Raw genomic sequence first — 26,580 nt, 5'->3', positions numbered from 1 at the left:
TGGTAGGACAACACCTCAGGGAACCTGACCCAAACGTGTCAATCGACAGGGCTAAAGGATCTTTGACAGATAAAGAAAGAAATCCTGAGAGGTGCCTTGATTGGTTTTGGCAGCTCCAGTTTTAAGGTCAGTTATAAGGCCTAAACAGTTCTGAAGGTGTCTAAAAACAAAACGTAAATCATAGCGAGGAAAGTAAAAATGACAGTGACTTAGAGGTCATTAAAATGTGTTCATTAGTACTTGATCTGAACGCTTCACGACTTCCGGAAGTCATGTGCATTTTTATTGTGAAACGTTCAACCGGATGTTCCGAGTGTCTAATCTTACTTCACACCGGTCTGCATGCCCGAGTAACGGTAGTCGTTTCCTCAGATCCCCCAATTGTCTGGGTTTGTTGACGTTTGCAGAAGGGCAGCAGTAGTTAGTAACGGGGCTCTGCCCCATGTTTAGACCAGCCGTGTGACAGTCAGCGAAGCTAGCCAGCTAGCTGGCTGGCTTAAATGGGTTTTCGAGTGAGAAGATGATCGCCTCACTCTCGAGAGGAAGTTTGATGGATGAGGTTCTTCACGGAGGCTTCAACGAGGTAACTTTACTCGGCGTTACTACTGCTAATGTTTATTACGTTGTGTTTGTTGTAAATTGTAAAGCGATTAAATTTCTTAAACGTCAGCCGGTAGGACACTGAAGTTAACCTTAGATAAAAATAAAAAAGCATCCTTTATTGTAGTTTGTGCAGCTCAGGTAATGTTGACGCCGTTTTTGCTAATTTCATATGACGGTTGTAAATGAAATAATTGGACAAATAACTGACGTAAGATGTAGTTTTATGCCTGACTTGGATGGCTACAATAACGTTTAACGAAACGGTTGACAGGAAGTGAGACTCGACTGCTACCAAACATCGCAATTAAACATCACAATTAGCGTGAAATGAGCGTTTCTGGTTTGTGGAGATGGGTAGGTTCTTTGTGGCGTATCCCGGACAACGGGGTGTCACGTGACTGACCGATACCGGTAAGGATGTGGTAAACCCACGGAGTGTACGAGTGAACCGTGTGAAGTACAATGGGGGAGTATGGTGAACTCTGCACCTCTACTCTGAACGTGAAGGTACATGACTGACTTCACGGAGTAAAAGTAAAATCCATTGGGACAATAGGCGGACCCTGCCCCCTCTCCCCCTGACCCAGTGGCGTAAACAAAGGCACCCGTGTGTTATGCCGTTGTCGCAGGCTTCTTTGGCAGCCAGTCTAATGTGTGTGTTTGTGGTTTGTCGGATTTGTGCATCTGATTGATGGATTGCAGCAGCAGCTGGCAGCATATGTTTCCTGGGTGAACTCTCAGCTGAAGAGGAAATCAGGCTTGAAGCTCATCGCAGACCTCAGGCATGATCTGCAGGATGGGGTTGTGCTCACACAGCTAATCGAGATAGTTGGTAAATACAATTCTGCACACTGACACACAAACAAATGGATGACATGATGAAAAAATAATAGAGGGAAAAAACAAAATAAACCATCAATAAGATGTTGTTTAATTTAGGGTTGAACACAGTCTGTGCTCAACACCTGTTCGTCTTTTTTAACACTTGTTCTTTACATGGCCGTTAATGATGTTTCGTATTCTCTTTGGGAGCTGGGGAGGTGCTGGAGGGAGTGTATGCTGCTCCACAAAACAAAGAGGAGAGCAGGAAGAATGTGGAGGAAGTCTTGCGCTTCATTTCCTCCAGGCACATACGCATGCCTCACATATCCGCAAGAGGTAAACTTACAGAAAACTATGTATTTCCGCTCGTTTTTTCTTTTCTTTATTTCAAGAGTATATGTTCCTAAACTTTCTGTGGCTCATTATTCACAGTTGTAGCCAGGAAGTGTTATTAAAATTAGAACTTAAAGTCCATAAAACACTTGTATCAAATATACGTATTTGTCTATAAGTGTAAACAGTGTCTAAAAGTGTAGGGAAACTCTTAACATGTGCTTCTTTTGTTTTTGCAGACATTGTCGATGGTAATCTGAAATCCGTAATGAGGGTAATTCTGGCATTGGCGGCCCATTTCAAACCAACAGCCAATCACAGGAATGCTTCTGGGAGCGGGAGGAGGTTGACGAGAGGCCATGCCAGTCACAACCCTCTGTCTACTGTTGCTCTAGCTCAGGGTGCCGCTGCTACTCTGGCATCAGCTCGACACGATGCCTCACTGCCCACACATACCGCACGCCTCCACAGGTATGCTGGCCACATGTTGTAAATATAATCATGGGTGTAAACTCTTATCCCCATAGATTACTGTTTAGAATCATGCAGAGGCTGCTTTCCTGTCATTTGCTTTGATGTAGTTCGGACAAATGTAAAGTTTTTGTTGTAAAATTCCTCTGTCCACTTATTTTAATTTGCACCTGAAAGTGGTTACTCTTTTCATACAAGTCAATCAAATGGGCCTACAGATCTAACAGACTAAAGTTAGCCGGCATTGTAGAAAACACCTCAGCATCTGCAGAGGACTTTCACTCACTTTTATAAAACCAACACCATGGAAGTGTCACATGCTTAACTAGTAAATTTTAACCCCACAAAGCCAGTTTTTTTAATGATCATACAGTTGTATGATTGAGTTGTTAAATAATTAATGCACCGCCAGATGTGCAGTGCCTGAAAGCTGTGTTCCAGAAATAATTAAAGATATTTATCGTCAAACTATTTAGCAGCTCTACGTATTTTTTTTAGATTTGAGTGCATTAGAAATCAATTGTGTGTCTTTGTGGAAACTAGCAAATGCATATTTTGAAAGAGTTGTTTTTCAGCACATATGGCTTAATCATTGATGTGTATTTGATAAAAGTAAAGCTGCCGATCATATTTTTTTTTATTTGCACAAGACTTCTTATGTCTTGAAGCTCAAAAAGCTCATTGGTATAAACAGGGCTGTAGCATACAGTCAGGTATGTTATTATTGTTTGCCTGTTTATGAAGTCTGTTGATTTATTTGTGCATTTTTCTTGTCTTAGTTTGTCAGAACTGCAAGAAATTATTCATATTCTAATTAAGTAACTAAGAATCTGGTATTTCAGCTCCTATTCTTTATCTGTGGAGGAAGCAAATAATTAAAGCTTCCTTTTAGTCACATTTCAGCTGAACCTGTGCTCTCTATGGCAGAGTACAGTTGTATCATAAGCCCTAAAAGGGCTGATTCTTAGCTTTAAATGGCACCAGAGATGGTCAGATGTGGAGTGACAGAGCAATAGCTCTGTGGTCTTTGCTGTCCTCTGGTGGAGAAACACCGATCGTCACGTTTCCATCCTCACAAACGCTATAAAATAAAGAATGTCTCTGTGTGCAAGTTGAAAAGCTATTCGGTTGTCTTTCAGTGGCTGTGGATTGGATGGGGAGAAGAGTGTGTGTGTCCGTGCACTGGTTGAACAGTATGAAAGAGGAGCCCCAGATGAACAGGATAACCCTCAGCATAGCAGGTAATTTTGCACAAGCCTGTGTTTGCCATTGCTGTTATAGTCATGCAGGGCAAAAATAAATTTAGCAGACTGAAATTATATTACTAGAAAGCTGTCATATTGCCATGTTTACATAACTCGATGCATATAAAGAGTATTGGCTTTGCTGGCTGAAAGTCATCAAGAGGTTTATTAACCTCCACTATACAAGGTAACAGAGCTTTATTTCTAATTAATTTTATTTGTAGACATATACTTTGTTATATTATCAGGATGAAGCCTCTTACAATAAAATGTTAGAATTATACTACGAGTACTTTGGAGAGGTTCAGCTCAAACCCCAGAGATCACATGAGATTCCTTCTTTCTTTCCACAATTTTTTCCTTTAACAATATACTCAGAAATACTCAGTCCACCTATCTGTGCATATATAACATTATAGTATTATAGCTGATATCTAGAAGCTTTAATACTATAAACATCAAACTTCAATGAAAGCCCACTCAGAGATGTTTACACAGGCACTCCCTGTTTTTAATATTATGAGACATGTACATCCAGACTAGGCCTAAATTGTTTGTGTCAACAATGCCCCTGACCTTTATCAGAGACCCCGCTTCTGTCTATTAGTTTTATTTGACAGAGTGATGTAATTAAATGTTGTTTTTTAAAAGTATTTTTACATTAGAGAGGGCCTTTTAGCTGCTAACTTATTTAGGGTTGTTACAGTGATGGATCCACAGTTTGATTTTACGCTGAATGCTCTTTCATTCAGACTTGGGATCATCACTAGGAGTAGACTAGCTTGTGAGCCTCTGAGGCTGGGTGTGTGTATTTTCAAGGGATCAGTAACTTGAAAGTAACATTTGAAGATCAGCAAATCTTTCTAATAAAAGGCCGACAACAAACTATTAGCTATATAGTTAGGTAGCCATGCACTACAGGCTTGACTTAAAACACTACTTTTCCAAGTTTTCTCTCCTAAATTTGCCACTTTTATCTGTAAAAGTATCTGAATGTTAGTGTTACATGCAGCACTGTTTATGTAAATTTGATATCTGTCATTTTTAAAACTTATTTTTCAGCAGTTTAAAAACAGAAAAACAGTAAAACACACACACCACATTTTTGTGGTGTGTGTGTTTTACTTTGCAGAAACTGCCTGACAGAGCATATGACTTTGGTCTTAGCACTGCAAGTTTTGTTCTCTCTCTGTGTGTGTGTGTGTGTGTGTGTGTGTGTGTGTGTGTGTGTGTGTGTGTGTGTGTGTGTGTGTGTGTGAGTGTGAGAGAGAGAGAAAGAAAGAGAGAGTGTTTTAGTACATCTGAGCAAACCACAGGCAGATGACAGGGGAAAAAAATCAACCTTTGTCTTCTCAAATCACATGTCCATTTTGAAGTTATGTGATCATATTTTTAGTTACAGTTATTTTTAGAGTGAGGGTTGAATTAATTGATTATTTGTAGTCCAGTGGGGGTTTGTCTTCTCAGAGAGACACTGATTCATCAGAGATATAAATAAAACCCGATGCTGCCATCCTTCCCATATGTTGCTCATTTGAGAGATACTAAGCTGCTGCGCTGATTGCCATGGTTACCCTTAGCTAGCTAGAGGCTGGGGAGCGGATGTTTCAGCATGAGGAGATTCACAAATTGCCATTAGTTTGTCTTAGCTGTAGATGCTAGACTCTTGCAGACAAAGTCAACTACTTGGAGTTGTTAAGTACCAGCTGAAGCGACCATAGCTCGCTATGGGGGGTGCACAGATAAAATGGTAAGGCAAGACACTGATGCTGTGTGGGTTTGTGGTGATTCCTGAGGTTTGTGTGACGTTATGTGTGTTGTAGCATAACTGAAAGTTTGGTTAGTTCAAGTGGATTTTGACCCCTTCAGGCTCCTTTTCCTCCAGGATGTGAGACAAGACATTTATCTGCAAGGATTTATAAAAGAGACACCCTGGTAGCAGTTTACATGCTTTGCTTACGACATGTTTACAGTGCTTTGTGCATGATAACTGTCACTTTTGTCTCGTGGTTGTTGTGTTTTTTTTCTCATGCTGCTAAAAATGCAAATATGTGTTATGAAGGACATGCAGTAAGAACCTGAAACAAAGATATGTGAGTCAGCATTAAATGGAGTGTCATACATGGTGTAAAGTAATATTTTATATATATATATATATATATATATATATATATATATATATATATATATATATATATATATATATATATATATATATATATATATATATATATATATATATATATATATTTATTTATTTATTTTCTGGAGAGGAGGCTGTTGGTCTCTGCTATCCTACAGAAAAGTGTAGCTTCTCTGTAGGTGTGCAAAATAGAGCTGACAGAGAGTTAAACGAATGAAAAGTATTTAAAATCTTTATGTAGGTGCACAAATCTACATGCTTCTGTAGTGCAAGATGATTAATAAGTGTTTTGTCCTTTATGAGCCTCAGCTCTGTTAGTCCGCTGTCATCACCAAGAGCTCCACCGAGCAGCCACTCAGACAGGCAGGAGCAAGACCAGGAGCAACAGCAAAGCAGTGGTGAGACACAACTCGTCACTTCAGGTTCATTTCTAAATTTCTCCAAATTTCCCACTGACATCACAGTGACACTGTGTTATTTGTTTGTACACGTGTGCACGTGTAGCCGAGTCATCTCAAGTTGCAGTGGAGATGGCATGGGGGGACTCTCTCAATGATACTTTGGAGAAAGAGGTGCAGGAGACACGAAAAATGGTGTCTGCATTACAGGTGTGTTCATCATAAACCTCCATGTTTGATCACTGATGTGCTTCTTCGCATATTGTGAAACACTGCTTGTATTTTGCTCATGTTTTCGTACATATAGTAAAAGAAGGCTTCAGGTGATTTTTGAGATTTCTTGTTAAAAGAACTGTGTGGGGGTCATGGTTCAGTTCCCTGCACTGGGCCAGAACACACTACCCTAAACAACATAAACATGCAAGGTCCTGTTTATGTTGTTTACCTACTGACTTTTACTTGATGCAGGATTGTAATGCAATTCTTAGTAGCTTTTATTTTAGTTCTTAACATACACCGTGCACACAGCTGCACTGCCTCATAAGGCAACCTGCCAGCTAATGTAACACCGTGCAAACTGCTGTCACATGTGTGTGCCTTTGTAGGCTCTGCTGCTGCGTGGTTCGCTGCCCGAGGACGAGCAGGATGCGTCTTTGACTTTGGAACAAGGGAACACGTCTGAACAGCAGCTGGTAATAATGGTTTCTTTTTCTTAGTTTTTCCTCTCACATTTGTTGCCTTTATTTCATCCCTGCTGTCTGCTCTCTGTCTTGCTGTCTCTCTTTCTCTGTCATTCCTGTGTCATTTTCGTCTTCAACCCTTTGTGTTCACTACAGATCACGTTACTGTTTCATAGCTGTGGTTTTTGTGTGCGCGCATGTCTCAGAGGGTGACACGGGTATCAATTTCACTGTTTTCTCACTCCATTGCAGTTCTCACACACATTCCCTCTTTCTCCTTTTTTCCAGGTAGTCATTCGCAGTCGTTTAGATCAGAGTATGGAGGAAGCTCAAGAGCTGAAGGTACAGTTACTTTTTACAAGGTTTTTTTAATGTCACTGTTTTCTCCTCTTGTTTTTGTTGGGAAACATGACACCTAGAATGGATTTGTGGCGAAACACACTGCGATTAATTATTAACATTATTAACGATGTGTTTGCTGCTTCAGAGGGAACTGTTGTGCTGTAAGCAGGAAGTGAGGAGCCTGCAGGGAGTCAAGGTGGGACAAATCTAGACCCAGTTAATGATCTTAGTGCTTAGTTGAAAATGATTCTAGTTGTATTGAAAAAGTGCCGACTTTCTGTTGGGTTGTTGTTGTGCAGGACGCCCAGCAGCAGAGACTGTGCACTCAGGAGGCGCTGATACTGCAGATGAAGCAAGAGCTGCTCAGAGCCAGCATGACGAAGGATGAACTCGACAGCAAAAATGTACAATACAATACGATTCCATTTTTATAGCATAAAGTCAGAGTCCTGTTTACAAGAAAGTTGGGCACTTTGCATTATAGATGTGTAATGCACAGTCCCTCATCCGTGGAAATGTGTTGCAGGCAGAGCTACAGTGGAAGCTGGAGGAATGCAACAGGCTGTGGGCTGAATGCAAGGTGAGCTACTCTAGTTTATTATTTGAGTCTCACTTTAGCATTTATCATGACAACACATTTGTGCAATAAGGTTTGACTAAATGTAGAGCCACATATTTCCTCTTTGGTTGGTTGGGCGTGAGCAGAAGGAGGTCGCTCAGAAGGACAGACTTCTACAGCAACTCAAACACAAGCTCGAAGAAAGCCAGGACATGCAGGTGTGAAGCTCTCTCTCTCTCTCTGCCTGTTGACAAGATGTCTTGATTAATGGAGAAGTATTAATCAGTCTTTTTAACCACATGTCAATTAAACCACTGCCTGAAACACAGCTTTAGATAGGAAGTCCTCTTAAGTAGATCTATGAACTCATCCTTATAAGTAACTTCAATTTCCTCCTGAAGTTTCTTTAACTTAAAATAAGATAACAAGACTTTCTGTCTAGCATTCACAATGATGAACGAATCTTGGGTTTCAGACCAAGTATACCAAGGCATGCAGACCGGAGCAGTCAGAGAACCAACGACCTTTAGATATTCCTTGGAGAGTCAGCGCTTGTTTGCATGTATAGCTCTAGAATTGCTGCAGTTATCTGAGTAATGGATGAGCAATCAAAGGAACCATAACTGATTTAAAGAAACATTTGCAGTTTCACTGTACCAGCGGTGCGTATATGGCGCACCTTTGAGACAAAGAAAAGCAGCAGTTAAATGGTGAGTGGTGAGTTTGGAGTTATCGGACAAGAGGGCTGCCTGCTGTTGGTGTGTTTCTGAGCCAGGTGCTGAGCCGTGGTGAGGAAATCAGATGTGTCTGTATCTTCATAGAGATTGCCAGGCCTGGCGATCTCTATGAAGATTTTTGGTTACATTTTTTATATGTTTTGGAGATGCATGCAAAGGTGGCCAATCACAAATGTTTGTCCTTCAAATGAGTTGGCAGTGATGTGTGACTTCCTTGGACTGACCTGCTTGAGGTTTAAACAGTACATACATATTTGTACTTTTCATATCATTTGTATTCTTATAACATCAAACATCACAATTTAATCTGTAAGATTCATCAAGATGATACTACTTGATTTTTAATATATTGAAGCAAACGATCATGTTGAATGAAATTAAAGATGGTGTTTGCAGAAAAGTTTCTCTCAGTTTATCAGACTGTTGCATATCTAGGATATGAAACTGATTCTCCTGGAGATTAGTTGTTAAACCCAGTGTCAACAGGCTTGAGGTTAGCCAAGAGGGTGCTCTTAGGCATTGTGGTCATGCTTGTTGAATATTGAGCTGATCTATGCAAGTTGGAAACAGAAGTTCTGGCTTCCTGGGGTCATAAAATGCTTACACATTCTTAGTTTAAAGAAGTCTTTGTGGCTATCACAGTTTATTCAGGGCTCTGTCAATGATTGCCTGCAAGCACTACATCATATTGATTACATTAATTCGTGATTTGGCAGAATGAACTACAAAGAGAGTTGGAGCATAAAAACAGCATGCTGCAGGAGCTGATGAGCAGAGATCCACAAGAGGTAGTATTTTTCTACATCGGTCCTTTAAGCAGGATGATTTTATGTTCTGTCTGCCTCAAACATAAGTTCAGAGTTGCAATAAACAGCTGATTATTCCTCTTTCTTTTCAGATTCCCACCAGTGCAGAAAATAATGGCTGTTCTTACCCTGGAAATCCTGCTCCTTCTGTGTCTGGCGTAAATATTATTTTTTGTCAATAAGACTTCTCAGTATTTTGGCTGATTGCTTTACACTTGAAATGTCATAAACCCGTATTCTAAATTTTAGACCAGCAAGTTCTTTGAAATGCTGAGATAATGTGATAAGATCGTTTGAGCATTGATCACTGCTGATCAAATGATTACCCAGAAGGCACTATGCTTCAAAATAGTTTCTGTGATATAACAAACGTCGAATATATGCAGAAATAGCAGTGTAAACAAGCATGAGGGGGTTTAGCTCAGTTTGTTTGTTTGTGCTCTGTCAGCAGGCAGAAGAAGTTCAGCTGCTCAGAGATGCACTTCGGAGTTTGAGGAACAACTTCAGAGACCACGACCCGCAGCACCATACACTGGACACCCTGGAGCAGGGCATTGTATCACTCATTGACAGGCTGCATGTTCTGCACACGCAGAGGGTACAAATACCATGCATTCACAGAACACCTGATAAATTAGTCTTATGAGTTTAGTTAGTACCTGTGCCTTGTGGGTTAAAAGCTCAAACTGTGTGGTGTCACGAGTCGATTGGCGAGTCTGCTGTAACTAAAAGTAGCTGCTGACTTGTTAAACTATCAGCTGATGATCACTTTAAAATCAGATTTTTACCCTGAATTTTTATTGAAGATTCAAAGAGGGTTTTTGTTTTTTGTTTTGGTAATTTTATCCAGGGAAGGGGGAAATCTCCGAGATGCAAAGCCCAACACGGAGATTTGGACTCGTCGTCTTCCACAAGTAAGAGCCTTTAGTGTGTCCTAGCTTCACAGCCATACACTGTAATCATTTTACTGATTGTGTTCTTGTTGTTTTGTTATAGACAATTGTCAGTCCCACAGTGGTTCATCTTCCTCCACAAAAATCCTTTATTTTACTGGAAAATCCCCAACGCCTTCAATGATCACTATACCGAAGAGGTTTGTGTGTTTATAGACGAGTGTGATAATGTTACACAGCAACAATTGAAAGAATATACTAACTGTACTGCTAGCTACACTGACTGAAGTGCTTCACACCTTAGACTGTATTTAAAAGATGGTTATTTTGGGTCTCTATAGTGTCATAAACCTGCAATCTTTCTAATGGCCAACAGGAGGCATGGTTAGAAAAGAAGTTTGATTGTGTAGAAGTCTGAGAACACAGACCCGTCCTTTGATCTATGACCTCAGGAAACACTTTCCCAATGAGTTTATGACTTCAAATCATTAGTTTCACACCTTATTGAATATAACATGATCATTTTGGAAATTATGGACTCTGTTGGCCTCCGTATCCTTGTCAGACCCACCTTTTACGTGCCACATCATATTGACAACGAACAAAATGCTTCTCAAATAGGGCTGTGCACTATGACCAAAATCTCATATCCCGATATAAGACATCTATCGTCCCGATAACGATATAAATCACAAAAATGTAACATTTTCTGTAAATTCTGTGAATCTCGGGCAGCTCGTCTTGCGGGAAGTGTTTCCAGCTGCGCGTCATGTAGCTGGAGTTGAGTGTTTTAACAGATGTATGAAACGATACATTTTTAGACATAAGTTGTAAAGGCCGCTGTTGTTATTACACGGCGTGCTGCGGGGAAAAGCCTGTTCTAACATTTGAGTCTAAGGTTTATTTTTTAGCACCTGGCGGCTCTTTTTTAATTCTCATCCGTAAATAATCTGCTCTTTCACGTGATTCAGTTTATTTTGAAAAGTCTCAACAGGATCTTGAGCCTTATTGTGAAAGGTTTATGTGGAACATAAACAAGCGGACATGCGATGTTGTTACCGTCGTTGTTGCTAACCACAATGCATAAAAACAGGCGCTTGTCCGTTCGTAGTGTGGTTATATAAAATCTAAGAGAAAGAGAGAACTGTAAGAAATTAATATAGCCACTACAGTGACCATCAAAACGATGAAAAAATATTGCCGTAAACAGTTTATTTTGCGACACCACGAAACAAACGATAGCGTAAAATGAAACGATAGACGTTTTTATATCATCACCTGATATATATCGTTATATCGAACAGCCCTATTCTCAAAATGCTTAACAAAATGTGGCTGCTTCCATCTTCTGTATACAGTCTATGCCCGAGACTTAGTATTTCTATTCAGCGTACTCTTAGATTGGCTTATCTGATTTTGTGAAATCAGCCTGTGAGAGACAACGTATCCAATCACCTGCCCTTTCCAATTCCCATATGCTTCAGTGTAGTAAACTGTGTCAGGTCAGGCCAAGAAATTCGAAAATTATAATTAGCGTGACACAGTTTCTTTGCTTGTGTTGTCCAGGCTGGGTGAGGTGACTCTCAAGGACGTTAAGGCAGCTGTTGATCGAGAGGGAAACTACAGGTATCACTTTAAAGCCCTGGACCCAGAGTTTGGCACTGTGAAAGAAGAGGTGAGAAAAAGCAGCACAAGTGTAAAATCAAATCTGGTGCACACTGCTGAGGGTTTGTTGTTATTATTACCTAATATGCTAAATAATCCTAGAATTTCTTGTACTAAAAACTAATTAGTCTTTACTCTTGCCTGCAGGTATTCCTGGATGAAGCAATTGTTCCAGGTTGGGAAGGAAAAATAGTGGCCTGGTTAGAAGAGGATTGTGGTGAGGAAAGGTAACGGCATGATCCATCTGTCTCTGTTTGTTCCCCTAAATCTCAGTGTTGGGGAGCTAATTATGTTTTCTGTCTCAGGCCGCTGTAGGTTCAAACTGAGAGGCTTTCGACACTTTTTACTGTGATCCCAGTGGCACATTAAGGCAGCAAAGGCACAAGTGGACTGGACCTTCTATCAAAATACTGTAGGAGCACCAGGTTTGGGTTCATTGTAACTGATGTCCATAATAGTGTAAAAGTCAGTGCCTTATACGGTGAAGCTATTTATGGACTCAGAAATAACATTTTAAAGGACCCGTCGAAAACCACAGTAGCGTTGTTGTTTCACCACAACTACAGAACATTTACTGTAGTCACTGTTTAGTTTTTATTACTTGTTCATCAGTGTTGCCTTCAAAGAGACACCACCAGATTACATGTTACAAATTTATGTTTTCTGTTATGTCCTCGGGTACGTTACAGTTTTCATTACTATAAGCTGTTACCTTCAGATAAAGAAATTGGGGGGGGGTGTTGTTGTACATGTTTTGCGCTCTGATTTGTCTAAACTGTGGTCGACAAAATATAGAGAGACAAGACACGGCTGTATTTCTGTGTTTCGTGTTAGTTACATATGATGGCATGGCAGTCAAAAGGACTCATTTGTGAACTAAATCAAGAGGAGAGTTGAATGTGGCTTTGTAGCCAATCGGCGTGCCTTGTAAGCATGCTCAGATTGAACTTCTGATAGTAAAAACGCATTTTGTGTAAATTTGTGTCTTCACTATGCCTTTAAATATATTCATTTTATGCCTGCTGTTTGTTTAAAGAGATTATGAACCGAGGATGTCCCTCCTCTGGTCGAAATATGCTCTGGATGTGAATTTTACATCAGAACGTTCACAGGATCCTTGTTCTGTAACATTTAGCCATCTTTCTTTTTACTGTGTGCGGGTGTATGTGTGTGCGCACACACAGATGTGTGTGTTTGGGAAGTTAAACTGGTTGTCACACATGTCATTGTTTCTCCCTGCCCCTGTCTTGCCATTTGGAATAAACTCCTACAGAATCCAGCAGAATCCATGCAGACGTCTGTTTATTAACTCCTGCTTGAATACCACAACTGGCTGTACTGTAGAATGTAGAAATATACTGGTGAGAGGATTATTGAACACCTGAGCTGTTTGCTAAAAGTTATTTTTTAAGTGAATACTGTCTGTTAACAGCTTTTATTGTACGTTAGGTATTTTTGAAATAAAACCTGAGACTGTTTTTTTTAAAGAAATGTGTTGTTCCCGTTTTTATATTGCACATGCAATACATTTCCATGAATATCAATGTCTTTATTATTGATTTCATCTGAGATGAACTGGGATTGCAATGGGTTCACTCATTCCAACTGAGACAGAATATTAGGTTAATCTCTTTCATGATTGGTCAAGTTCTGATTATTTTCTTCATTTTTTCGGTGAATAAATGTCAAGGCGTTGCAAGTTGTCTTCCTGTTTGTCGGAGCCGAAGGTGATTTTAATTAGTGAAGTAAAGCAGAGAATGATGGTCTCAAATGCATTTTCAGTTCATTTAATAGTTTAATCATAAATTATAATTGCAAGTCTGGACTCAACCCTAAACACTGTGAAACGAGGACTAAAATAAAAAGCATAAAACCAGAGCTTAGAGGTTAAAAACTTAAAATCAGTGTTACCCTCATTGTGTTGACTACTATCACACAGAATTAGATGGATTGAAAGATTTGCTAATTCTTGAAAAGAGCAGAATTCTTGAAACAGAGTTAATTGAACAGATTCATATAAACAGAAAAACAACATCTTAACACAAAGAAAAGCAAAACAACCCCGGGGTGAAAAGCCTTAAACACATGTAGGTCAAAAGTCAACAAAGACAAAAACTCTCGGGCATATCAGGGCTCTTATTTATTTGTGAGGAGTCACCAACTCCTCCTTCTTTTGTTTTGTAGCTTTGTATACTTTGCATTTAAATTTATTAAATTCCCATCTTTTATTTCCCTGACTGAGTCCAAATCTTTTTCATAAAACACAGTTAGCTAGTAGATGAGACTTACTTTGATCAGTATGTAATTTTACACCGTTTTGCATCCTTCATTATAGTCGACACATCACTTTCTGGACACTCCTGCTGGACTCTATCATCCATTGTCTTTATAGTTATTTGACAGGTCAGTGACATGTTAGATATGAAATGATGATTATTTCGCTTATAATAGGACTGCCCCATCCAACTTGGCAGTTCTTGACTTCTTAACCCAGGTGCACTGCCAAGAATAGACTCTAAATCTCACTTCTACCACTTCAGTCAGTCTGTGCTATAGAAACAGCCGATACAGCACAAAAAACGACCAGGTGCATCTTCATATCAGCCATATTCTACCAACCATAAGGCATAATTTCCACCAGGTTCCTCTATGTTGGTAACTGGCTCCCATGTTTCATGTTTGTTCTCTTAAGTGCTCTGCTTACGCTGTTATCTTGTGCTCTAGTTGCTCCCGGATACTTCATGGCGCATGATTGAGACTCACCTCTGGGATTCTGTTTTCATACCTGCTCTCTGGGAATTCCTTGGCGCCTCACCTGCATGCCCTCCTGCCCACTCATCACCTCAGACCCAACTGAACTCAGGTCAGCCATCTCACACTCACGAATCCTCCTGGACTCACGCCACCTCTATCACTCCTCCTGCAAGTAAGCTAGGAAAAACTGTCATACTCACCTTCTCTTAAACTCACCCTTGGCTCCCGTTCTAACTCCATTCTCCTCTCTCCCAAGTGTGACCATTACATACCAGCCATGCTCCAGTTACCTTCACTGTCCCGTTTCTCTGGTTGCTCATAGCTACGTCACCACGCCATGTTTACCAAACCACTGTATTTTGTCACTGCTAATTGTTACCTCTATCCTCTTTAGTCCTTTCTTGTGTGTTGAAAATAAAGGCTTTAATATTCTTTGTTGTCTGGGTCTGCTTTCTGGGTCCAATTCTCTTTTTGCTTTATATATTCCCCCTTGTCCTAAATTATTAGGCGCTACAATAATATCTCCTATCATCTCTGTGCTGATGACATTCAGTTATACTGTTCTTTTAAAGTCTCTGAGTTTTATAAATTGTCTAGTTTAAGTAATTGCCTGAGAGAAATCAAGCAATGGTTAAACGACAAGTTCCTCCAGCTAGACTGATAAAAAAAAACTTTAATTATTGCTCCCAACCATATCTTTTTACTTGTTTTTACAAATCAGTTTTAAATCGTTTTCAGACTGTACAAAATACTGCAGCAAGACTCTTAACACGCACCAACAAAAGATCTCATATCACCCCAGTTTTGGCCTCCCTTCACTGGTTGCCTGTAAGTTTTAGGTTTCATTTTCAAATTTTACTTCTAACCTTTAGGGCCCTACATGGTCAAGCTCCACAGTATAGATATCGGATCCGCTGAAACTGCATTCATCTTCCCAAGCTCTAAGGTCATCAGGTCAACGACCGCTGATTCCCCTAGCACTCGATGGAAAACTTGCGAAAAACTTGATCGTTCCTTTCAGGCAGTGGCACCACAGTTGTGGAATTCTCTTTCACTGTTTTTACACTGTACCGACCCCACTGATTCTTTTAAAAAGCAGCTGAAGATATTTTATATAGACAAACATTCAAATAATTTGTTGTTTTTATGTTGTATTTTATTGTTTTACATTGTCCAGCATATTGACTGTTACCTGCAATGCCACTTTCTGACCAACAGATGGCACTCTTACAAATACCAAATCAGATTTGGTATCTGTAGTCAGACAGCGCTTGTGTCATCAGTGTCACTTTAACATTACAAAGTGTAAAAACAAGTAAAAGATATTTACAATAAGCAAACCTCAGTGCCGAAAATTTAAAACACTGAAAAGCAGGCCAACTTTGTGTCATCCTCCGAATGCTTCATGACACTCTTAGACAGTTTTTATCCTTCAAGGCTGATTTGACTAAGTTATAATGTGTACATGGTTTTATTTATTTACTTATTTTACTTAAATTCACCAACTCATCACATTTACTTCGACTTACTTTGCTCCAGCCAGCTGTGTTTTTGTAGTCACGCGGGCATCGGACCTTTGTGAATTGGACAAAATCCAAAATAAATTCAAACTTGTGCACCCAGTTCTTTTTAAGTCATTAAAGATGCCATGATGGGTATATGTAAACTTCTCACTGTGATACATTCAAATCAAGATTCACAGGCTGGCTGAACCCAGGCAAACTTCCCAGTAAAAGAATCTACTGCCATCATGTGGTCATTGATGTAATTACAGCACAATTACATTTATCGCTAAAAACAGTTTGAACAGTTCTTATTATAATTTTTTCTTTGCGTTACTTTGTTTCTTTAGCATTGTACTTATATTGACAGTGGTGGTGTTTTTTTGTTGTTTTGTTTGTTTTGTTTTGGGGGAATTCAGCGACTGAATTTTGAGCCGCTGCGATTTACGACACCAACGACAACGCTACGACAGCACAAGCAAGAAAGCCGTAAATGGTTGTGTTTGGGGCTGGAGGAGGTCATTAGAAAGTGAGGAGTTAAATAGGGGTTGGCTGTCAGGGAGAAGAGACCCTCGGTGTAGGTGTAGTTCTCATGCTGGTGTAAGTCATACATATTATTCACCAGCTCTGTATAGTATCCCAACCGCTGCAAAATGCTTCGTCTGATCCTGCGGCTCAGGCCGTCCTCCGGGCTCCGGTGTCCCCGTGCCCTCCCGGCCGGGCCTGCTGCGCTCAGCTCCCGGTCTGCTCCCGGAACCAGCTGTCTGAGACGGCTTCATTATGGAGCGGGGTCCCGAGCCGCCTCTCTGGACTCCGGCTTCAGCTACAGAGCGACTCTTCTGCGGTCTCCCCAGCTAGCAGATGGATGTCAGTGCAAGCGCTTCTACAGCCTGCCGCCACACCAGAAGGTAACGCTACTGGAGCCGGTGTCAGGTTGCTATAGCACCCATGTTCACCGCGTTAGCTAGCTTGACCTCCCTGCCTGTTACAGAGATCTGTTAAAAACGCTTTATTAGCTGGAAATCCGGCTCTTCCCTGTGTGAGGTTAGCAGGAACTGTTGAACGATTAGTTTCTCCACTGTTCACTGGCGACACTGTTGTGACTGTTTGTGCTGCGGTTCTCCTGAATGACACCAATCCGTCAAACCTGACTTGTGTGCCCCAAACACGGAGGCCATAGGAAATACTTGGGCTATAAAAACGTAACACATGCCTGATGGTGCTGAGCGATACTGCAAAATTTGGTATCGATCCCGATACCAAGTAAATACAGGGTTTCGGATTGCCAATCCCGATACTTGTAACCTATAAAGACAGCTTAAGTAGGGAACAGCAGTATGTTATTGTTTGAGGTGATTCATCATAAATTTGCAAATTGTGAACAACTTTTAATGACCACTAACTGACTGAGCTTTACCTTCCATAATGGCTGTATTTTGTTTCTACAACAAAGTACAGCTTTCAGCTTGTCATCTATTTTGAAACAGTTTTTTTAGACTTGGAACATAAATGTACCTTTCTCTAAAGCACTGTTATTTAAATGTGCTATAGCTTACAAAAAACAAAGATGTGACAGGTACCGCGAAAAGGTTCAGACACTTTTCTGAGCAAATGTTTGAGGTATATTTTACTTTCTTCAAAAATAATTTATCTAACACAGAACTTAGATCTTAGACATTAGAAGTAAAGTATAGGTTGTATCACAATCTGATCCCAATATCAGTGTTTGTTTCAGTACTATCGATATTTGCCTCTGTCTGAGACATTTTAACACAGCGCATTCATTGTAAAGTTTTAAAAAGACTAGATTCATACTTTGTCACTTTCCCCAAGTGTATTGAAGTCAGTTAGAGCAGGTGATTTGTGTTCTCCTTTACTGCATCAGACAGAGGACTTTGAGGGAGCTGATGGTTAATTGGTTGTGGAACAACTTCAGGAACTCCTGAAAACATGAAACAATTATAACGTGGGAAGTCTGACATGCTCGTCCTCCAATTTAAGTGACCTGCTGGTTTATACCTCTTTGTCAGTCAGGAGTGCTGCATGTGGAAATTACATGCTGTCCCCTAAATCATGAAACTGGCAGCTTCACTTTCCCCTTACAGTCCAGAGGTGTGCTTGTTAGGTTAATTGAGCATAGGTGCAGATTTGAGGCTGTGAGCCTTAATGAAACCCTCTATTTTTGACTCTAAAGTGGAAGGCTTCTCAGTAGTCCTTCCACCTTTGTGTTACTCCACCAATAGCATGTCATTCATCTTTGCTGTTATATAAAAAAAACTCAATAAAAATCAGATGTGGTAAAGTGGATGTAGGTCATTTTATTGAGCAATGAATGAGGTGATGATGATGATGTAGCAACAGCAGTTACAACACCTGACTTATGGCACTTTTTTGACTGGCCTTTTGGATACTCTAAAAGGATGATACAGATAATTTTTTTTATTTTAAGTTTTAGGTTAAACTTTTGATTTTATTCATTTGCTTGTTCTTCAGGTGGAGCTTCCTGCACTGTCGCCCACCATGCAGACAGGAACGATCGCTCGCTGGGAGAAGAAGGAGGGGGAGAAAATCGGCGAGGGTGACCTCATAGCTGAGGTTAGGAGCCGCGTGTGCCCACGCTGCCGCAAAACAGGATCGTGGTGTACATTTCTAATGTTGCCTCTCTCTGTAGGTAGAGACGGACAAGGCCACTGTGGGATTTGAGATGATGGAGGAATGCTATCTGGCAAAGATCCTGGTTCCTGAAGGAACCAGAGATGTCAACGTTGGAGCCGTGATTTGCATCACAGTTGACAAGTTAGTGTGTTTGGACAGTCCAGATTCAGAGCTAAGGCCTGTTAGTTCACTGGTGGTTGTTCTTTTATAGTAATGGGACGAATTAATAGTTGAAAAACATTAAATGGGGAGCACTCTGTTTTGATAGTGGCAAAATGCTGCTTTTATTTATTTTTTCAGTCCTTTAAGTGCATCATTAATCCTACAGCTTTAACAAACATGATAAAAAGACTTGAATCTTCAGAAAACCCTTAAAATAAACTTTAATGCTGCTTGGTTTACGTCTACATTTGTTATGTAATGTAATGAAATGTGCTATATCAATAAAATTGCCAGGTGCCACAATCAAATATGGGAGGTTAAAAGACAGGGTGCCGTATGGCTCAATGCAGTTGTGTCAGTTTTTACTCATTTGTGGATATATTTTCCTCTGCAGCCCTGACTTGGTCTCAGCCTTTAAGGATGTAACACTAGATTCGATCAAAGCAGCCGGTGCCACTCCTTCACCTACTGCCTCTGCTCCGCCTCCGCCACCCGCTGCTGCAGCGGCAGCTCAACCTGCAGCCCCTGGAAGCTCTTATCCCGCACACTTGAAGGTAAGCGAGCTCTCCCATAAATGAGTTCGGTCAGAAAGCCGTAGATTTGTGATGTAGACAGCATCTGTTTACGATGCTGTTTTGTGCGCGTAGTCTTGGTTTGATCAGGGTTGTCCAGGATCACTGTGTATCAGGGCAGTGAAGCGGGTACCACTATGGACTCTTCTGATCATGCGTCAGATTTTGCTACTTTGTGTGGTATTAAACAGTTTCCGTGGATGTGTAGTTTCCATGTATCTGTTATATCGCCAAAAGTTGATTCTGTTCATCTGGACATAGCGTTTAGTGGGAGAAACGTTTCGTCACTCATCAAAGTGACTTCTTCAGTCTCAGCTGACTGCAGGTTTCCCCAATCTTATAAACAGTACATTTACATAATGACTGAAACCAGCCCACTGAAGGAACAATGGGCTGGGAGGTCGGTTCCTTAATCTTAATTATGCAAATTCTCATGACCCTTGATCAAAACCCACTGATCAATGGCCATGAGTACCATTCACAGAGAGTTGGGGAATGGCTGCAATCACAGTATTGTAAGATGGTGACAGATGTACCCTCCTCGATTCAGAGAGGGTCTTTCCCTTTTCACGTAAATGGCCTCCTTGACTCCGCACTCAAACCAGCATTCCTCCCTGTCCAGGATGTGTACATCCTCATCATTGAAAGAGTGTCCACTGGCCTATAGGTGTAAATAGACTGCAGAGTCCTGGCCTGACGAGGTAGCTCTTCTGTGTTGTGCCATCCGCTTCGCCAGAGGTTGTTTGGTTTCCCCGATGTATAAATCCTGGCAATCCTCCTGGCACTTAACAACGTACACTATCTTACTCTGTTTGTGTCGGGGGACCCGATCCTTGGGGTGGACCAATTTTTGGTGCAGCATGTTCTGGGGTTTAAGAGCCACAGACCCGGTGTTTAGAAAAAATGCGTCTCAACTGCTCCAATACTCCCAGCTTTGACAAATGTCCAGCTGGGATAACCACATTTACTCAGGGTCTTCTTGATGTGCTGTTCTTCTGCTTCCCTGGCTGCTGTGTCAGTGGGGATGGTGTTCGCTCTGTGTTGTAGTGTCCTGATGACACCCAATTTATGCTCCAGTGGATGATGAGGGTCAAACCTTAAATACTGATCCGTATGCGTAGGTTTGTGGTATCAGCTTTTCGATGTCCACCATTACTGATGGAAATCTCACAGTCTAAGAAGGCTAACTTGCCATTTTTAGACTGCCCTATCTGTTATATTTTTTAACTTTCTCTATTTGAAGGACTATTTTCTTTCTCCTTAAAAAACTAACAAAAATAATGTCACACCACGTCATCATTTAATCAGAGAGAGGTTAAAGGCTTTAATTTGCTGGAGGCTGTGCCACAAAATTGTCCCTGCCCTTACTTCAGCTGTGAATGTCCCTGTAACATCATTCAGTGTCTTCAGGGGTGATCATGAAGAAATTTTCTCTAGACCTTTAACAGTGTTTGTTGTAACTTGACTAGATGCTTAAGAGTTTGTCAGTCTTTTTCAGGTCTATTGTTCACATTTGTGGGAATTTGTTACAGATCGCACTTCCTGCTCTTTCTCCAACCATGACGATGGGAACAGTGCAGCGCTGGGAGAAGAAGGTCGGAGAGAAGCTGAGCGAAGGAGATCTCTTAGCTGAGATCGAAACTGACAAGGCGACCATTGGTAAATCCAAATGGATTTGAACACATCGATCCTAAAGCGTGTTCACTTTCAGCACTACAGAGGAAAAAATATTTATGATCTTACTTTTAATATAGCCTGGTCCTGTGTGTTTGCATACAGGCTTTGAAGTGCAAGAGGAAGGGTATTTGGCAAAAATTCTGGTGGCGGAGGGAACCCGTGATGTTCCTCTGGGCGCGCCGCTCTGCATCATTGTAGAGAAGGAAAGCGACATTGCCGCTTTCAAGGATTACGTTGAAACTGGGGTGGTTGAGGTTTCCACACCACCTCCAGCACCGGTGAGACTCACAGAAAACCTGCACTTTCAAATAAGAAGTCATTTGGCTTTTGTACAGTTTTAAGATGCCTTAAGAACACTTTGTTTATGTCGTAGGTCGCAGCTCCAGCTGCTGCATCACCCAGTCCTGCTCCACCACCAGCAGCTGCTGCCCCTGCTGCACCCAGGAAGGGTCGTGTGTTCATCAGCCCGCTTGCCAAGAAACTCGCTGCCGAGAAAGGAATTAACCTGGCTCAAGTCAGCGGTACATAGCTGGACCTATGTGATGGACGAAGAGCGTTTGCTGAAGCTTTTACATTTTAATTTTAAATACTCTTTTGTTCAGGGTCTGGCCCTGATGGACGCATCACCAGGAAGGATATTGAGAACTTTGTTCCACCAAAAGCCGCACCTGTAAGGGAAACCCATACTGTTGAGTCACATTAGTGCCCATCAGCCCAGTTAAATCATGTGTACCCATTCTTATTGTTTAATGGTCCTTTTCTTAATACCGATGTAATACTGACAGTCTGATCAATAAGTCCCTGTCAGTCATGCCCATTTTTCTTTTAAATGATACATTTAGCTGTTGCAGGACAGTGATTTATCTGTTTTGGCAAATAATCACAATTATTAATTAATTTCCTGTACCTCTGTTTCTGTTGTCTGTAATGCAAATTAAATCTCTACGTCTGCAGGCTGCTCCAGCTGCTCCCGCATTTGCACCAGCCCCTGCTGCACCAACTGGCACCTTCACAGACATCCCTATCAGCAACATCCGCAAGGTGAGCACCACCACACACCTGCCTCTTGATGGGCCATTACATTCTGTGATGACTTCCGCTGCTAGCAGTCGGTGCATTAGCGGCTCCTTCTGTGCGGGGTGCTGTGCTGGTGTATTGAGAGCTTGGAGGCAAATGTCCCGAGGAGATCTCAGTGTAGCTCTGTTATCTCTGACCTGTGCTAACACATTTTGCCCCACAGGCGGGCACTCCATTTATCAAAACAGACCCAGCCAGCACCCCTCATTCCTCTTGGTGATGAATAATGGATCAAAGCTAAAGTGCATATATTTGTCTCTCCTGCAGGTCATTGCTCAGAGGTTGATGCAGTCCAAACAAACCATCCCCCACTATTATTTGTCTGTAGATGTCAACATGGACCAAGTGCTTGAGCTTAGAAAAGAACTCAACGCTGTGAGTTTGTGCTTTCTAATAGAGATGTAACTGCACTAAAACCTCATTTCCAGCATCTCATAAACGATTTCACCCTCTTCTCTCTGCAGGAGGTGAAAGCCCAGAATATCAAACTTAGTGTGAATGATTTCATCATCAAAGCTAGTGCTCTGGCCTGCCTGAAGGTTCCTGAATGCAACTCGTCCTGGTTGGACACAGTCATTCGTCAGTGAGTAAAAACTCATTAAGAGCCACATGGAGTTTAGTTCCTATAAGCAGCAAACAGAAAACACGTTCTCCTGACTGTGGAAATATCCATCTTGCTTTGTATTCCCAGCCATTGTCTCTTTGGATCTTATCTTTAAATGAGTGCATGCATCACAGAGTGTGTTTACATGCCGTTGGGGAACATTACGCCAGTAAGTCATTTAAATGATAAAACCTTGTTACTGAAGGCAGAAACCATCACGGCCAAAAGCAACTAGTGCAGACTGGTGGTTCTCTCACAGCAGCCGAGACGTGTACAACCACAAGATAGATGCAGAGAAATGAAGTTAACTTGATAGGGAAGTTTAAAATTTAGATTTTTAATTTCAAGATAAATTAACTTTGTTATTTTGTTTTAATTATTGCGCTTGATTGAAACATTTCAAAGTTGGGCAGCATGATTTTAATAATCAAAGACAAAGTCTCGTTAGCACTGGTGAGGTGTCAGTTTATTTGCAACAGAGGGGAGAGTAGCAAAATGAAATTAACGTTGCTCGTAGCTGAAATTATTTCCATTTTCTGTGCTGTTTAAGTGTACATGAAGTCACTTGCACCGTTTCTTACACTGCGTGAGACTTTCTTTATTTTAGTTGTTAAGATGAAGTGTGCAGTATTGATTTAGAATAATAGTGGCCCTATAGTGCACTCGTTTACACATTCGCCCAACAAGCAAAACATCCTGGTAGGAGACGCAGATCTCTTTGGGTTTGTGTCAGTAATGGCATCTGTTATAAAAATGTGCCAAATCAAAACACGCGGAGCTACTCGCTGTGGCCACCTTTTGTGAATAACAGAGTGCCTGAAAGCAGCTTGTTGACTTAGAATAATAATGCAATATCTCCCTCAAGTGCAAAGTGCAATAGTTGCAATGCCTTTATTAGACTTCCCATTATATCGGTGTGTTCCACTGCCTACTTGTATCATTGTTAATGCTGCTATTAGCACTATTTACCTCTCCATTTATAGTTATTTATGGTAGTATAAAACATATTGTTATACTTTTATTCTAATAAGAGTGCCTGTCTGTAAATATAAAGTTCACCAATGACTGTTATCTTAATGATGTGATATTTCTCAGGTTGGCAGTTTCAGTTTTGCCAGCAGAGAGCGCTCGGAATAAGTCTTTCAGTTTCGAAAGGGTCGCCTTGAAGAGAGAACTGCGCCGGCATCTGTAATGACTTTATTTATGTTTTCCAGGAATCACGTGGTGGATGTGAGTGTGGCCGTGAGCACAGCCAGTGGCCTCATCACGCCCATAGTGTTTAACGCCCACATCAAAGGACTGACCTCCATCAGCTCAGATGTGACGGCTCTCGCTGGCAAAGCAAGAGACGGCAAACTGCAGCCTCACGAGTTCCAGGTAAGGCTTTTTAATATTCTGACTGAGTGATAATTTTTTTTTTTTTTTTTCCTTTCTTCGCAAACCTAAATTGTCCTCTTTATATTCCCAACCAGGGCGGTACATTCACGATCTCTAACTTAGGCATGTTTGGCATCAAGAACTTCTCGGCGATAATCAACCCTCCTCAGGCTTGCATCCTCGCTGTCGGTGGCTCAGAGAAACGCCTCATGCCTGCTGACAACGAAAAAGGGTCTGTGCATTTATGTAGTAATGTAACAGAATGGCATGGTATCATTTTAAACTGCCGTCTAATGCAGCGGGTCCTTGCAGGTTTGACGTAGCCAACATGATGTCGGTGACGCTGAGCTGTGACCACCGGGTGGTGGACGGCGCGGTCGGTGCACAGTGGCTCGCAGAATTCCGCAAGTTCCTGGAGAAACCCGTCACCATGCTGTTGTGACGAGACTGTACTGCCATCAAACTGCAGCAACAGGCAGAGGCTTCTCACTGAAGCGATCCGATTGGTCTAAACTGGTCTGGATCCTCCCGTGATTGGCTGGCCCTGGCACCAGGTCACTCCCTGTTACCCAGAAGGGGAAGAGGCAGGACTCACTCCGCTTACTTGTCTGTCTCGCTTTCTTTCCTACCGATCTGTCTCCCCTCTTGCGCTTTCTCACCTATACTCTATTTATTGTGGCCCTCATCTTACACGAGACCAGAATTAGGAGCAACTTACCCTAGAAGAGCAACTGACTGTGCGTCACTAAAAAGGGAAGTGTTACATGTCAAACCAGAGAGCAAATCTATCCCGTATACCCCTATTTCTGCCAACTTACATACGGGAATCTGTGAATGTTAGAAAATAGGAAATGCTATTTGTGGATAAAAGATTTAAGATGTTTGTATGCTTGTTGGGGATCTAAATGTTGAGGCTCACACAGATCTACACACCTGTCCCTGTTATGATCCCAGACACTCAAAATACAAGATGTTTTCTGTAGGGAGGGTGAAGCTAGGGTTATGTATATTGACTGTGGATGAAAAGAGTTGTATGTGTATATTTGTATATGGTGGTGAGACGTTTGGATAAAAACAAATCAAGCTCTTGGAGACCTCACCATAGAACTTAATAACATTATAGCTCAGAATGAAAAAGGCTGCCCTTACAGGAAATATCCAACAGTTTTGCCAATTCTCTCTTCAGCGGGGATGTTTTGTTTTGTTTTCTAGTCTCAAACATTCTGTATTTCACAGCTGGAACGCACAAAGGTGGTGCTGGATGCTATTTGTAATTTGAATAAACTGGGTGAAGACAACCTTGTGCCATAAGCTCCTTTGTTTTGTGTCGTTGTTGTTGTTGTTGGAAGACTTGATGTAAGATTGTATTCACACACGGTGATCTGCCCAAATCGAAGTGCAAGTGATGTACCTTTCTTGGGCATTGGTCTGATTGCAAACGACACCTGAACCTGGAGCCTCAATGACCACATTGGTTCAGGTATGTGGATGACATCTAGGTGAAAATCAAATCTCAGGATGTGCCACAGTTCACTGATCACATTAACTCTGTGGACCAACACAACTTTGCCAGTGAGGATATGAAAAGTGAAAGGTTAGCCTTCTTAGACTGAGATTTCCATCAGTAATGGGAGACATTTAAAAACTGCTTTGTACCATAAACCTATACATATGGATCAGTATTTAAGCTTTGACTCTCATCACACTCTGGAGAAGAAACTGGGTGTCATCAGAACGTTACAACACAGCGTGGATATCATTCCCACAGATATGGTGGCCAGGGGAGCAGAAAAGCATATCAAGAAGGCCCTGAGTAAATGTGATTATCCCAGCAGGACTTTTGTCAAAGCTGGAAAGGCACCTAAAGAAAGCTCCAGGTGATCCAGGAGAGAACAAGGACAACTGCTGTCTAAGCGAAAACCTTTCGTGATCCACAACGTACCATTTCAGTCAATTTTTCATGTTAAAAATACAGGTGGATGATGAATCAAAGGAAAAGCCTGAATGTTTGACTCCTACAGTGAGTAGAGCTGGTGGATGTGTCTTTGTGTGTGTGTGTGTGTGTGTGTGTGTGTGGTAGCGGGGGAAAAAAGAATGAATCGCTGCACATCTGTGTCTAATATCTGTTCCCTATCATCACCTTCATCCTTCGAAGCATTTCTATCTCAGTGGGAGTGCCTCCATCTGAAGAACTTAATAGTTTAATGATGCCATAAACTTTGTAGTCCATATCTTTTTTTCCCTTCATATGTTGGTGCTGTTCTGGGTGCGGATGGTGTAGGCATTTATTCAAATCCCCATGGTATCACAAATCTCTCTCTCGCTCTCTACATACTCTCGTTCTCTACATATATATACATACACATACATGGAGCACCACTCTTCTACAGCCCATCCGATTTCCACAGCACAGTTGGGTCTTTCTCCATGAACCATCACAGTGAAACATGGCAGCATTTACTTATGTTCCCATATGAATTCCATAAATGTGACAACAGTTTATA

The 26,580-nt window shown here is 41.3% G+C and overlaps 2 protein-coding genes across 2 annotated transcripts; both read left to right on the top strand.

Moving 5' to 3' along the window:
• The first annotated feature begins 520 nt into the window (after nucleotides 1-520).
• Nucleotides 521-12,110, top strand: LOC146624150 (dixin-like). The gene is made up of 21 exons (XM_085363733.1): nucleotides 521-583; nucleotides 1,306-1,435; nucleotides 1,636-1,761; nucleotides 1,998-2,229; nucleotides 3,369-3,470; nucleotides 5,926-6,014; nucleotides 6,121-6,224; nucleotides 6,620-6,706; nucleotides 6,983-7,036; nucleotides 7,182-7,232; nucleotides 7,336-7,440; nucleotides 7,563-7,616; nucleotides 7,742-7,813; nucleotides 9,049-9,120; nucleotides 9,231-9,296; nucleotides 9,587-9,736; nucleotides 9,989-10,052; nucleotides 10,135-10,231; nucleotides 11,598-11,706; nucleotides 11,844-11,923; nucleotides 12,002-12,110. Exons 1-21 carry the CDS (start codon nucleotides 521-523, stop codon nucleotides 12,009-12,011), a joined length of 1,917 nt encoding a protein of 638 aa, XP_085219859.1. The 3' UTR covers nucleotides 12,012-12,110.
• A 4,330-nt stretch (nucleotides 12,111-16,440) lies between these two features.
• dlat (dihydrolipoamide S-acetyltransferase (E2 component of pyruvate dehydrogenase complex)) lies at nucleotides 16,441-25,377 on the top strand. The gene is made up of 14 exons (XM_085363732.1): nucleotides 16,441-16,860; nucleotides 18,446-18,547; nucleotides 18,624-18,748; nucleotides 19,164-19,323; nucleotides 20,874-21,000; nucleotides 21,121-21,296; nucleotides 21,392-21,539; nucleotides 21,621-21,688; nucleotides 21,973-22,059; nucleotides 22,363-22,470; nucleotides 22,560-22,678; nucleotides 23,914-24,076; nucleotides 24,172-24,308; nucleotides 24,389-25,377. The coding sequence occupies exons 1-14, from the start codon at nucleotides 16,606-16,608 to the stop codon at nucleotides 24,516-24,518; spliced, it is 1,905 nt and encodes a 634-aa protein (XP_085219858.1). The 5' UTR covers nucleotides 16,441-16,605; the 3' UTR covers nucleotides 24,519-25,377.
• The last annotated feature ends 1,203 nt before the right edge of the window (nucleotides 25,378-26,580 follow it).

The sequence above is a fragment of the Diplotaxodon limnothrissa genome, linkage group LG10, assembly GCF_057381915.1.
Source record: "Diplotaxodon limnothrissa isolate DT_005_m linkage group LG10, D_limnothrissa_male_GT1.1, whole genome shotgun sequence".
In the NCBI taxonomy this organism is placed as follows: Eukaryota; Metazoa; Chordata; class Actinopteri; order Cichliformes; family Cichlidae; genus Diplotaxodon; species Diplotaxodon limnothrissa.
The sequence above is the reverse complement of the archived record's forward strand: the minus strand, read 5'-3'. Positions and strand labels throughout refer to the sequence as shown.

What these genes read in the sequence shown, in the direction of transcription:
- dlat (XM_085363732.1), top strand. Translation starts at nt 16,606, where the DNA reads ATGCTTCGTCTGATCCTGCGGCTCAGGCCGTCCTCCGGGCTCCGGTGT. An exon ending in CTTATCCCGCACACTTGAAG is followed by an intron (nt 19,324 to 20,873) that starts GTAAGCGAGCTC and finishes AATTTGTTACAG; the next exon opens with ATCGCACTTCCTGCTCTTTC. An exon ending in TTGGACACAGTCATTCGTCA is followed by an intron (nt 22,679 to 23,913) that starts GTGAGTAAAAAC and finishes TATGTTTTCCAG; the next exon opens with GAATCACGTGGTGGATGTGA.
- LOC146624150 (XM_085363733.1), top strand. Translation starts at nt 521, where the DNA reads ATGATCGCCTCACTCTCGAGAGGAAGTTTGATGGATGAGGTTCTTCAC. An exon ending in TTCACGGAGGCTTCAACGAG is followed by an intron (nt 584 to 1,305) that starts GTAACTTTACTC and finishes GATGGATTGCAG; the next exon opens with CAGCAGCTGGCAGCATATGT. An exon ending in ACACGTCTGAACAGCAGCTG is followed by an intron (nt 6,707 to 6,982) that starts GTAATAATGGTT and finishes CCTTTTTTCCAG; the next exon opens with GTAGTCATTCGCAGTCGTTT.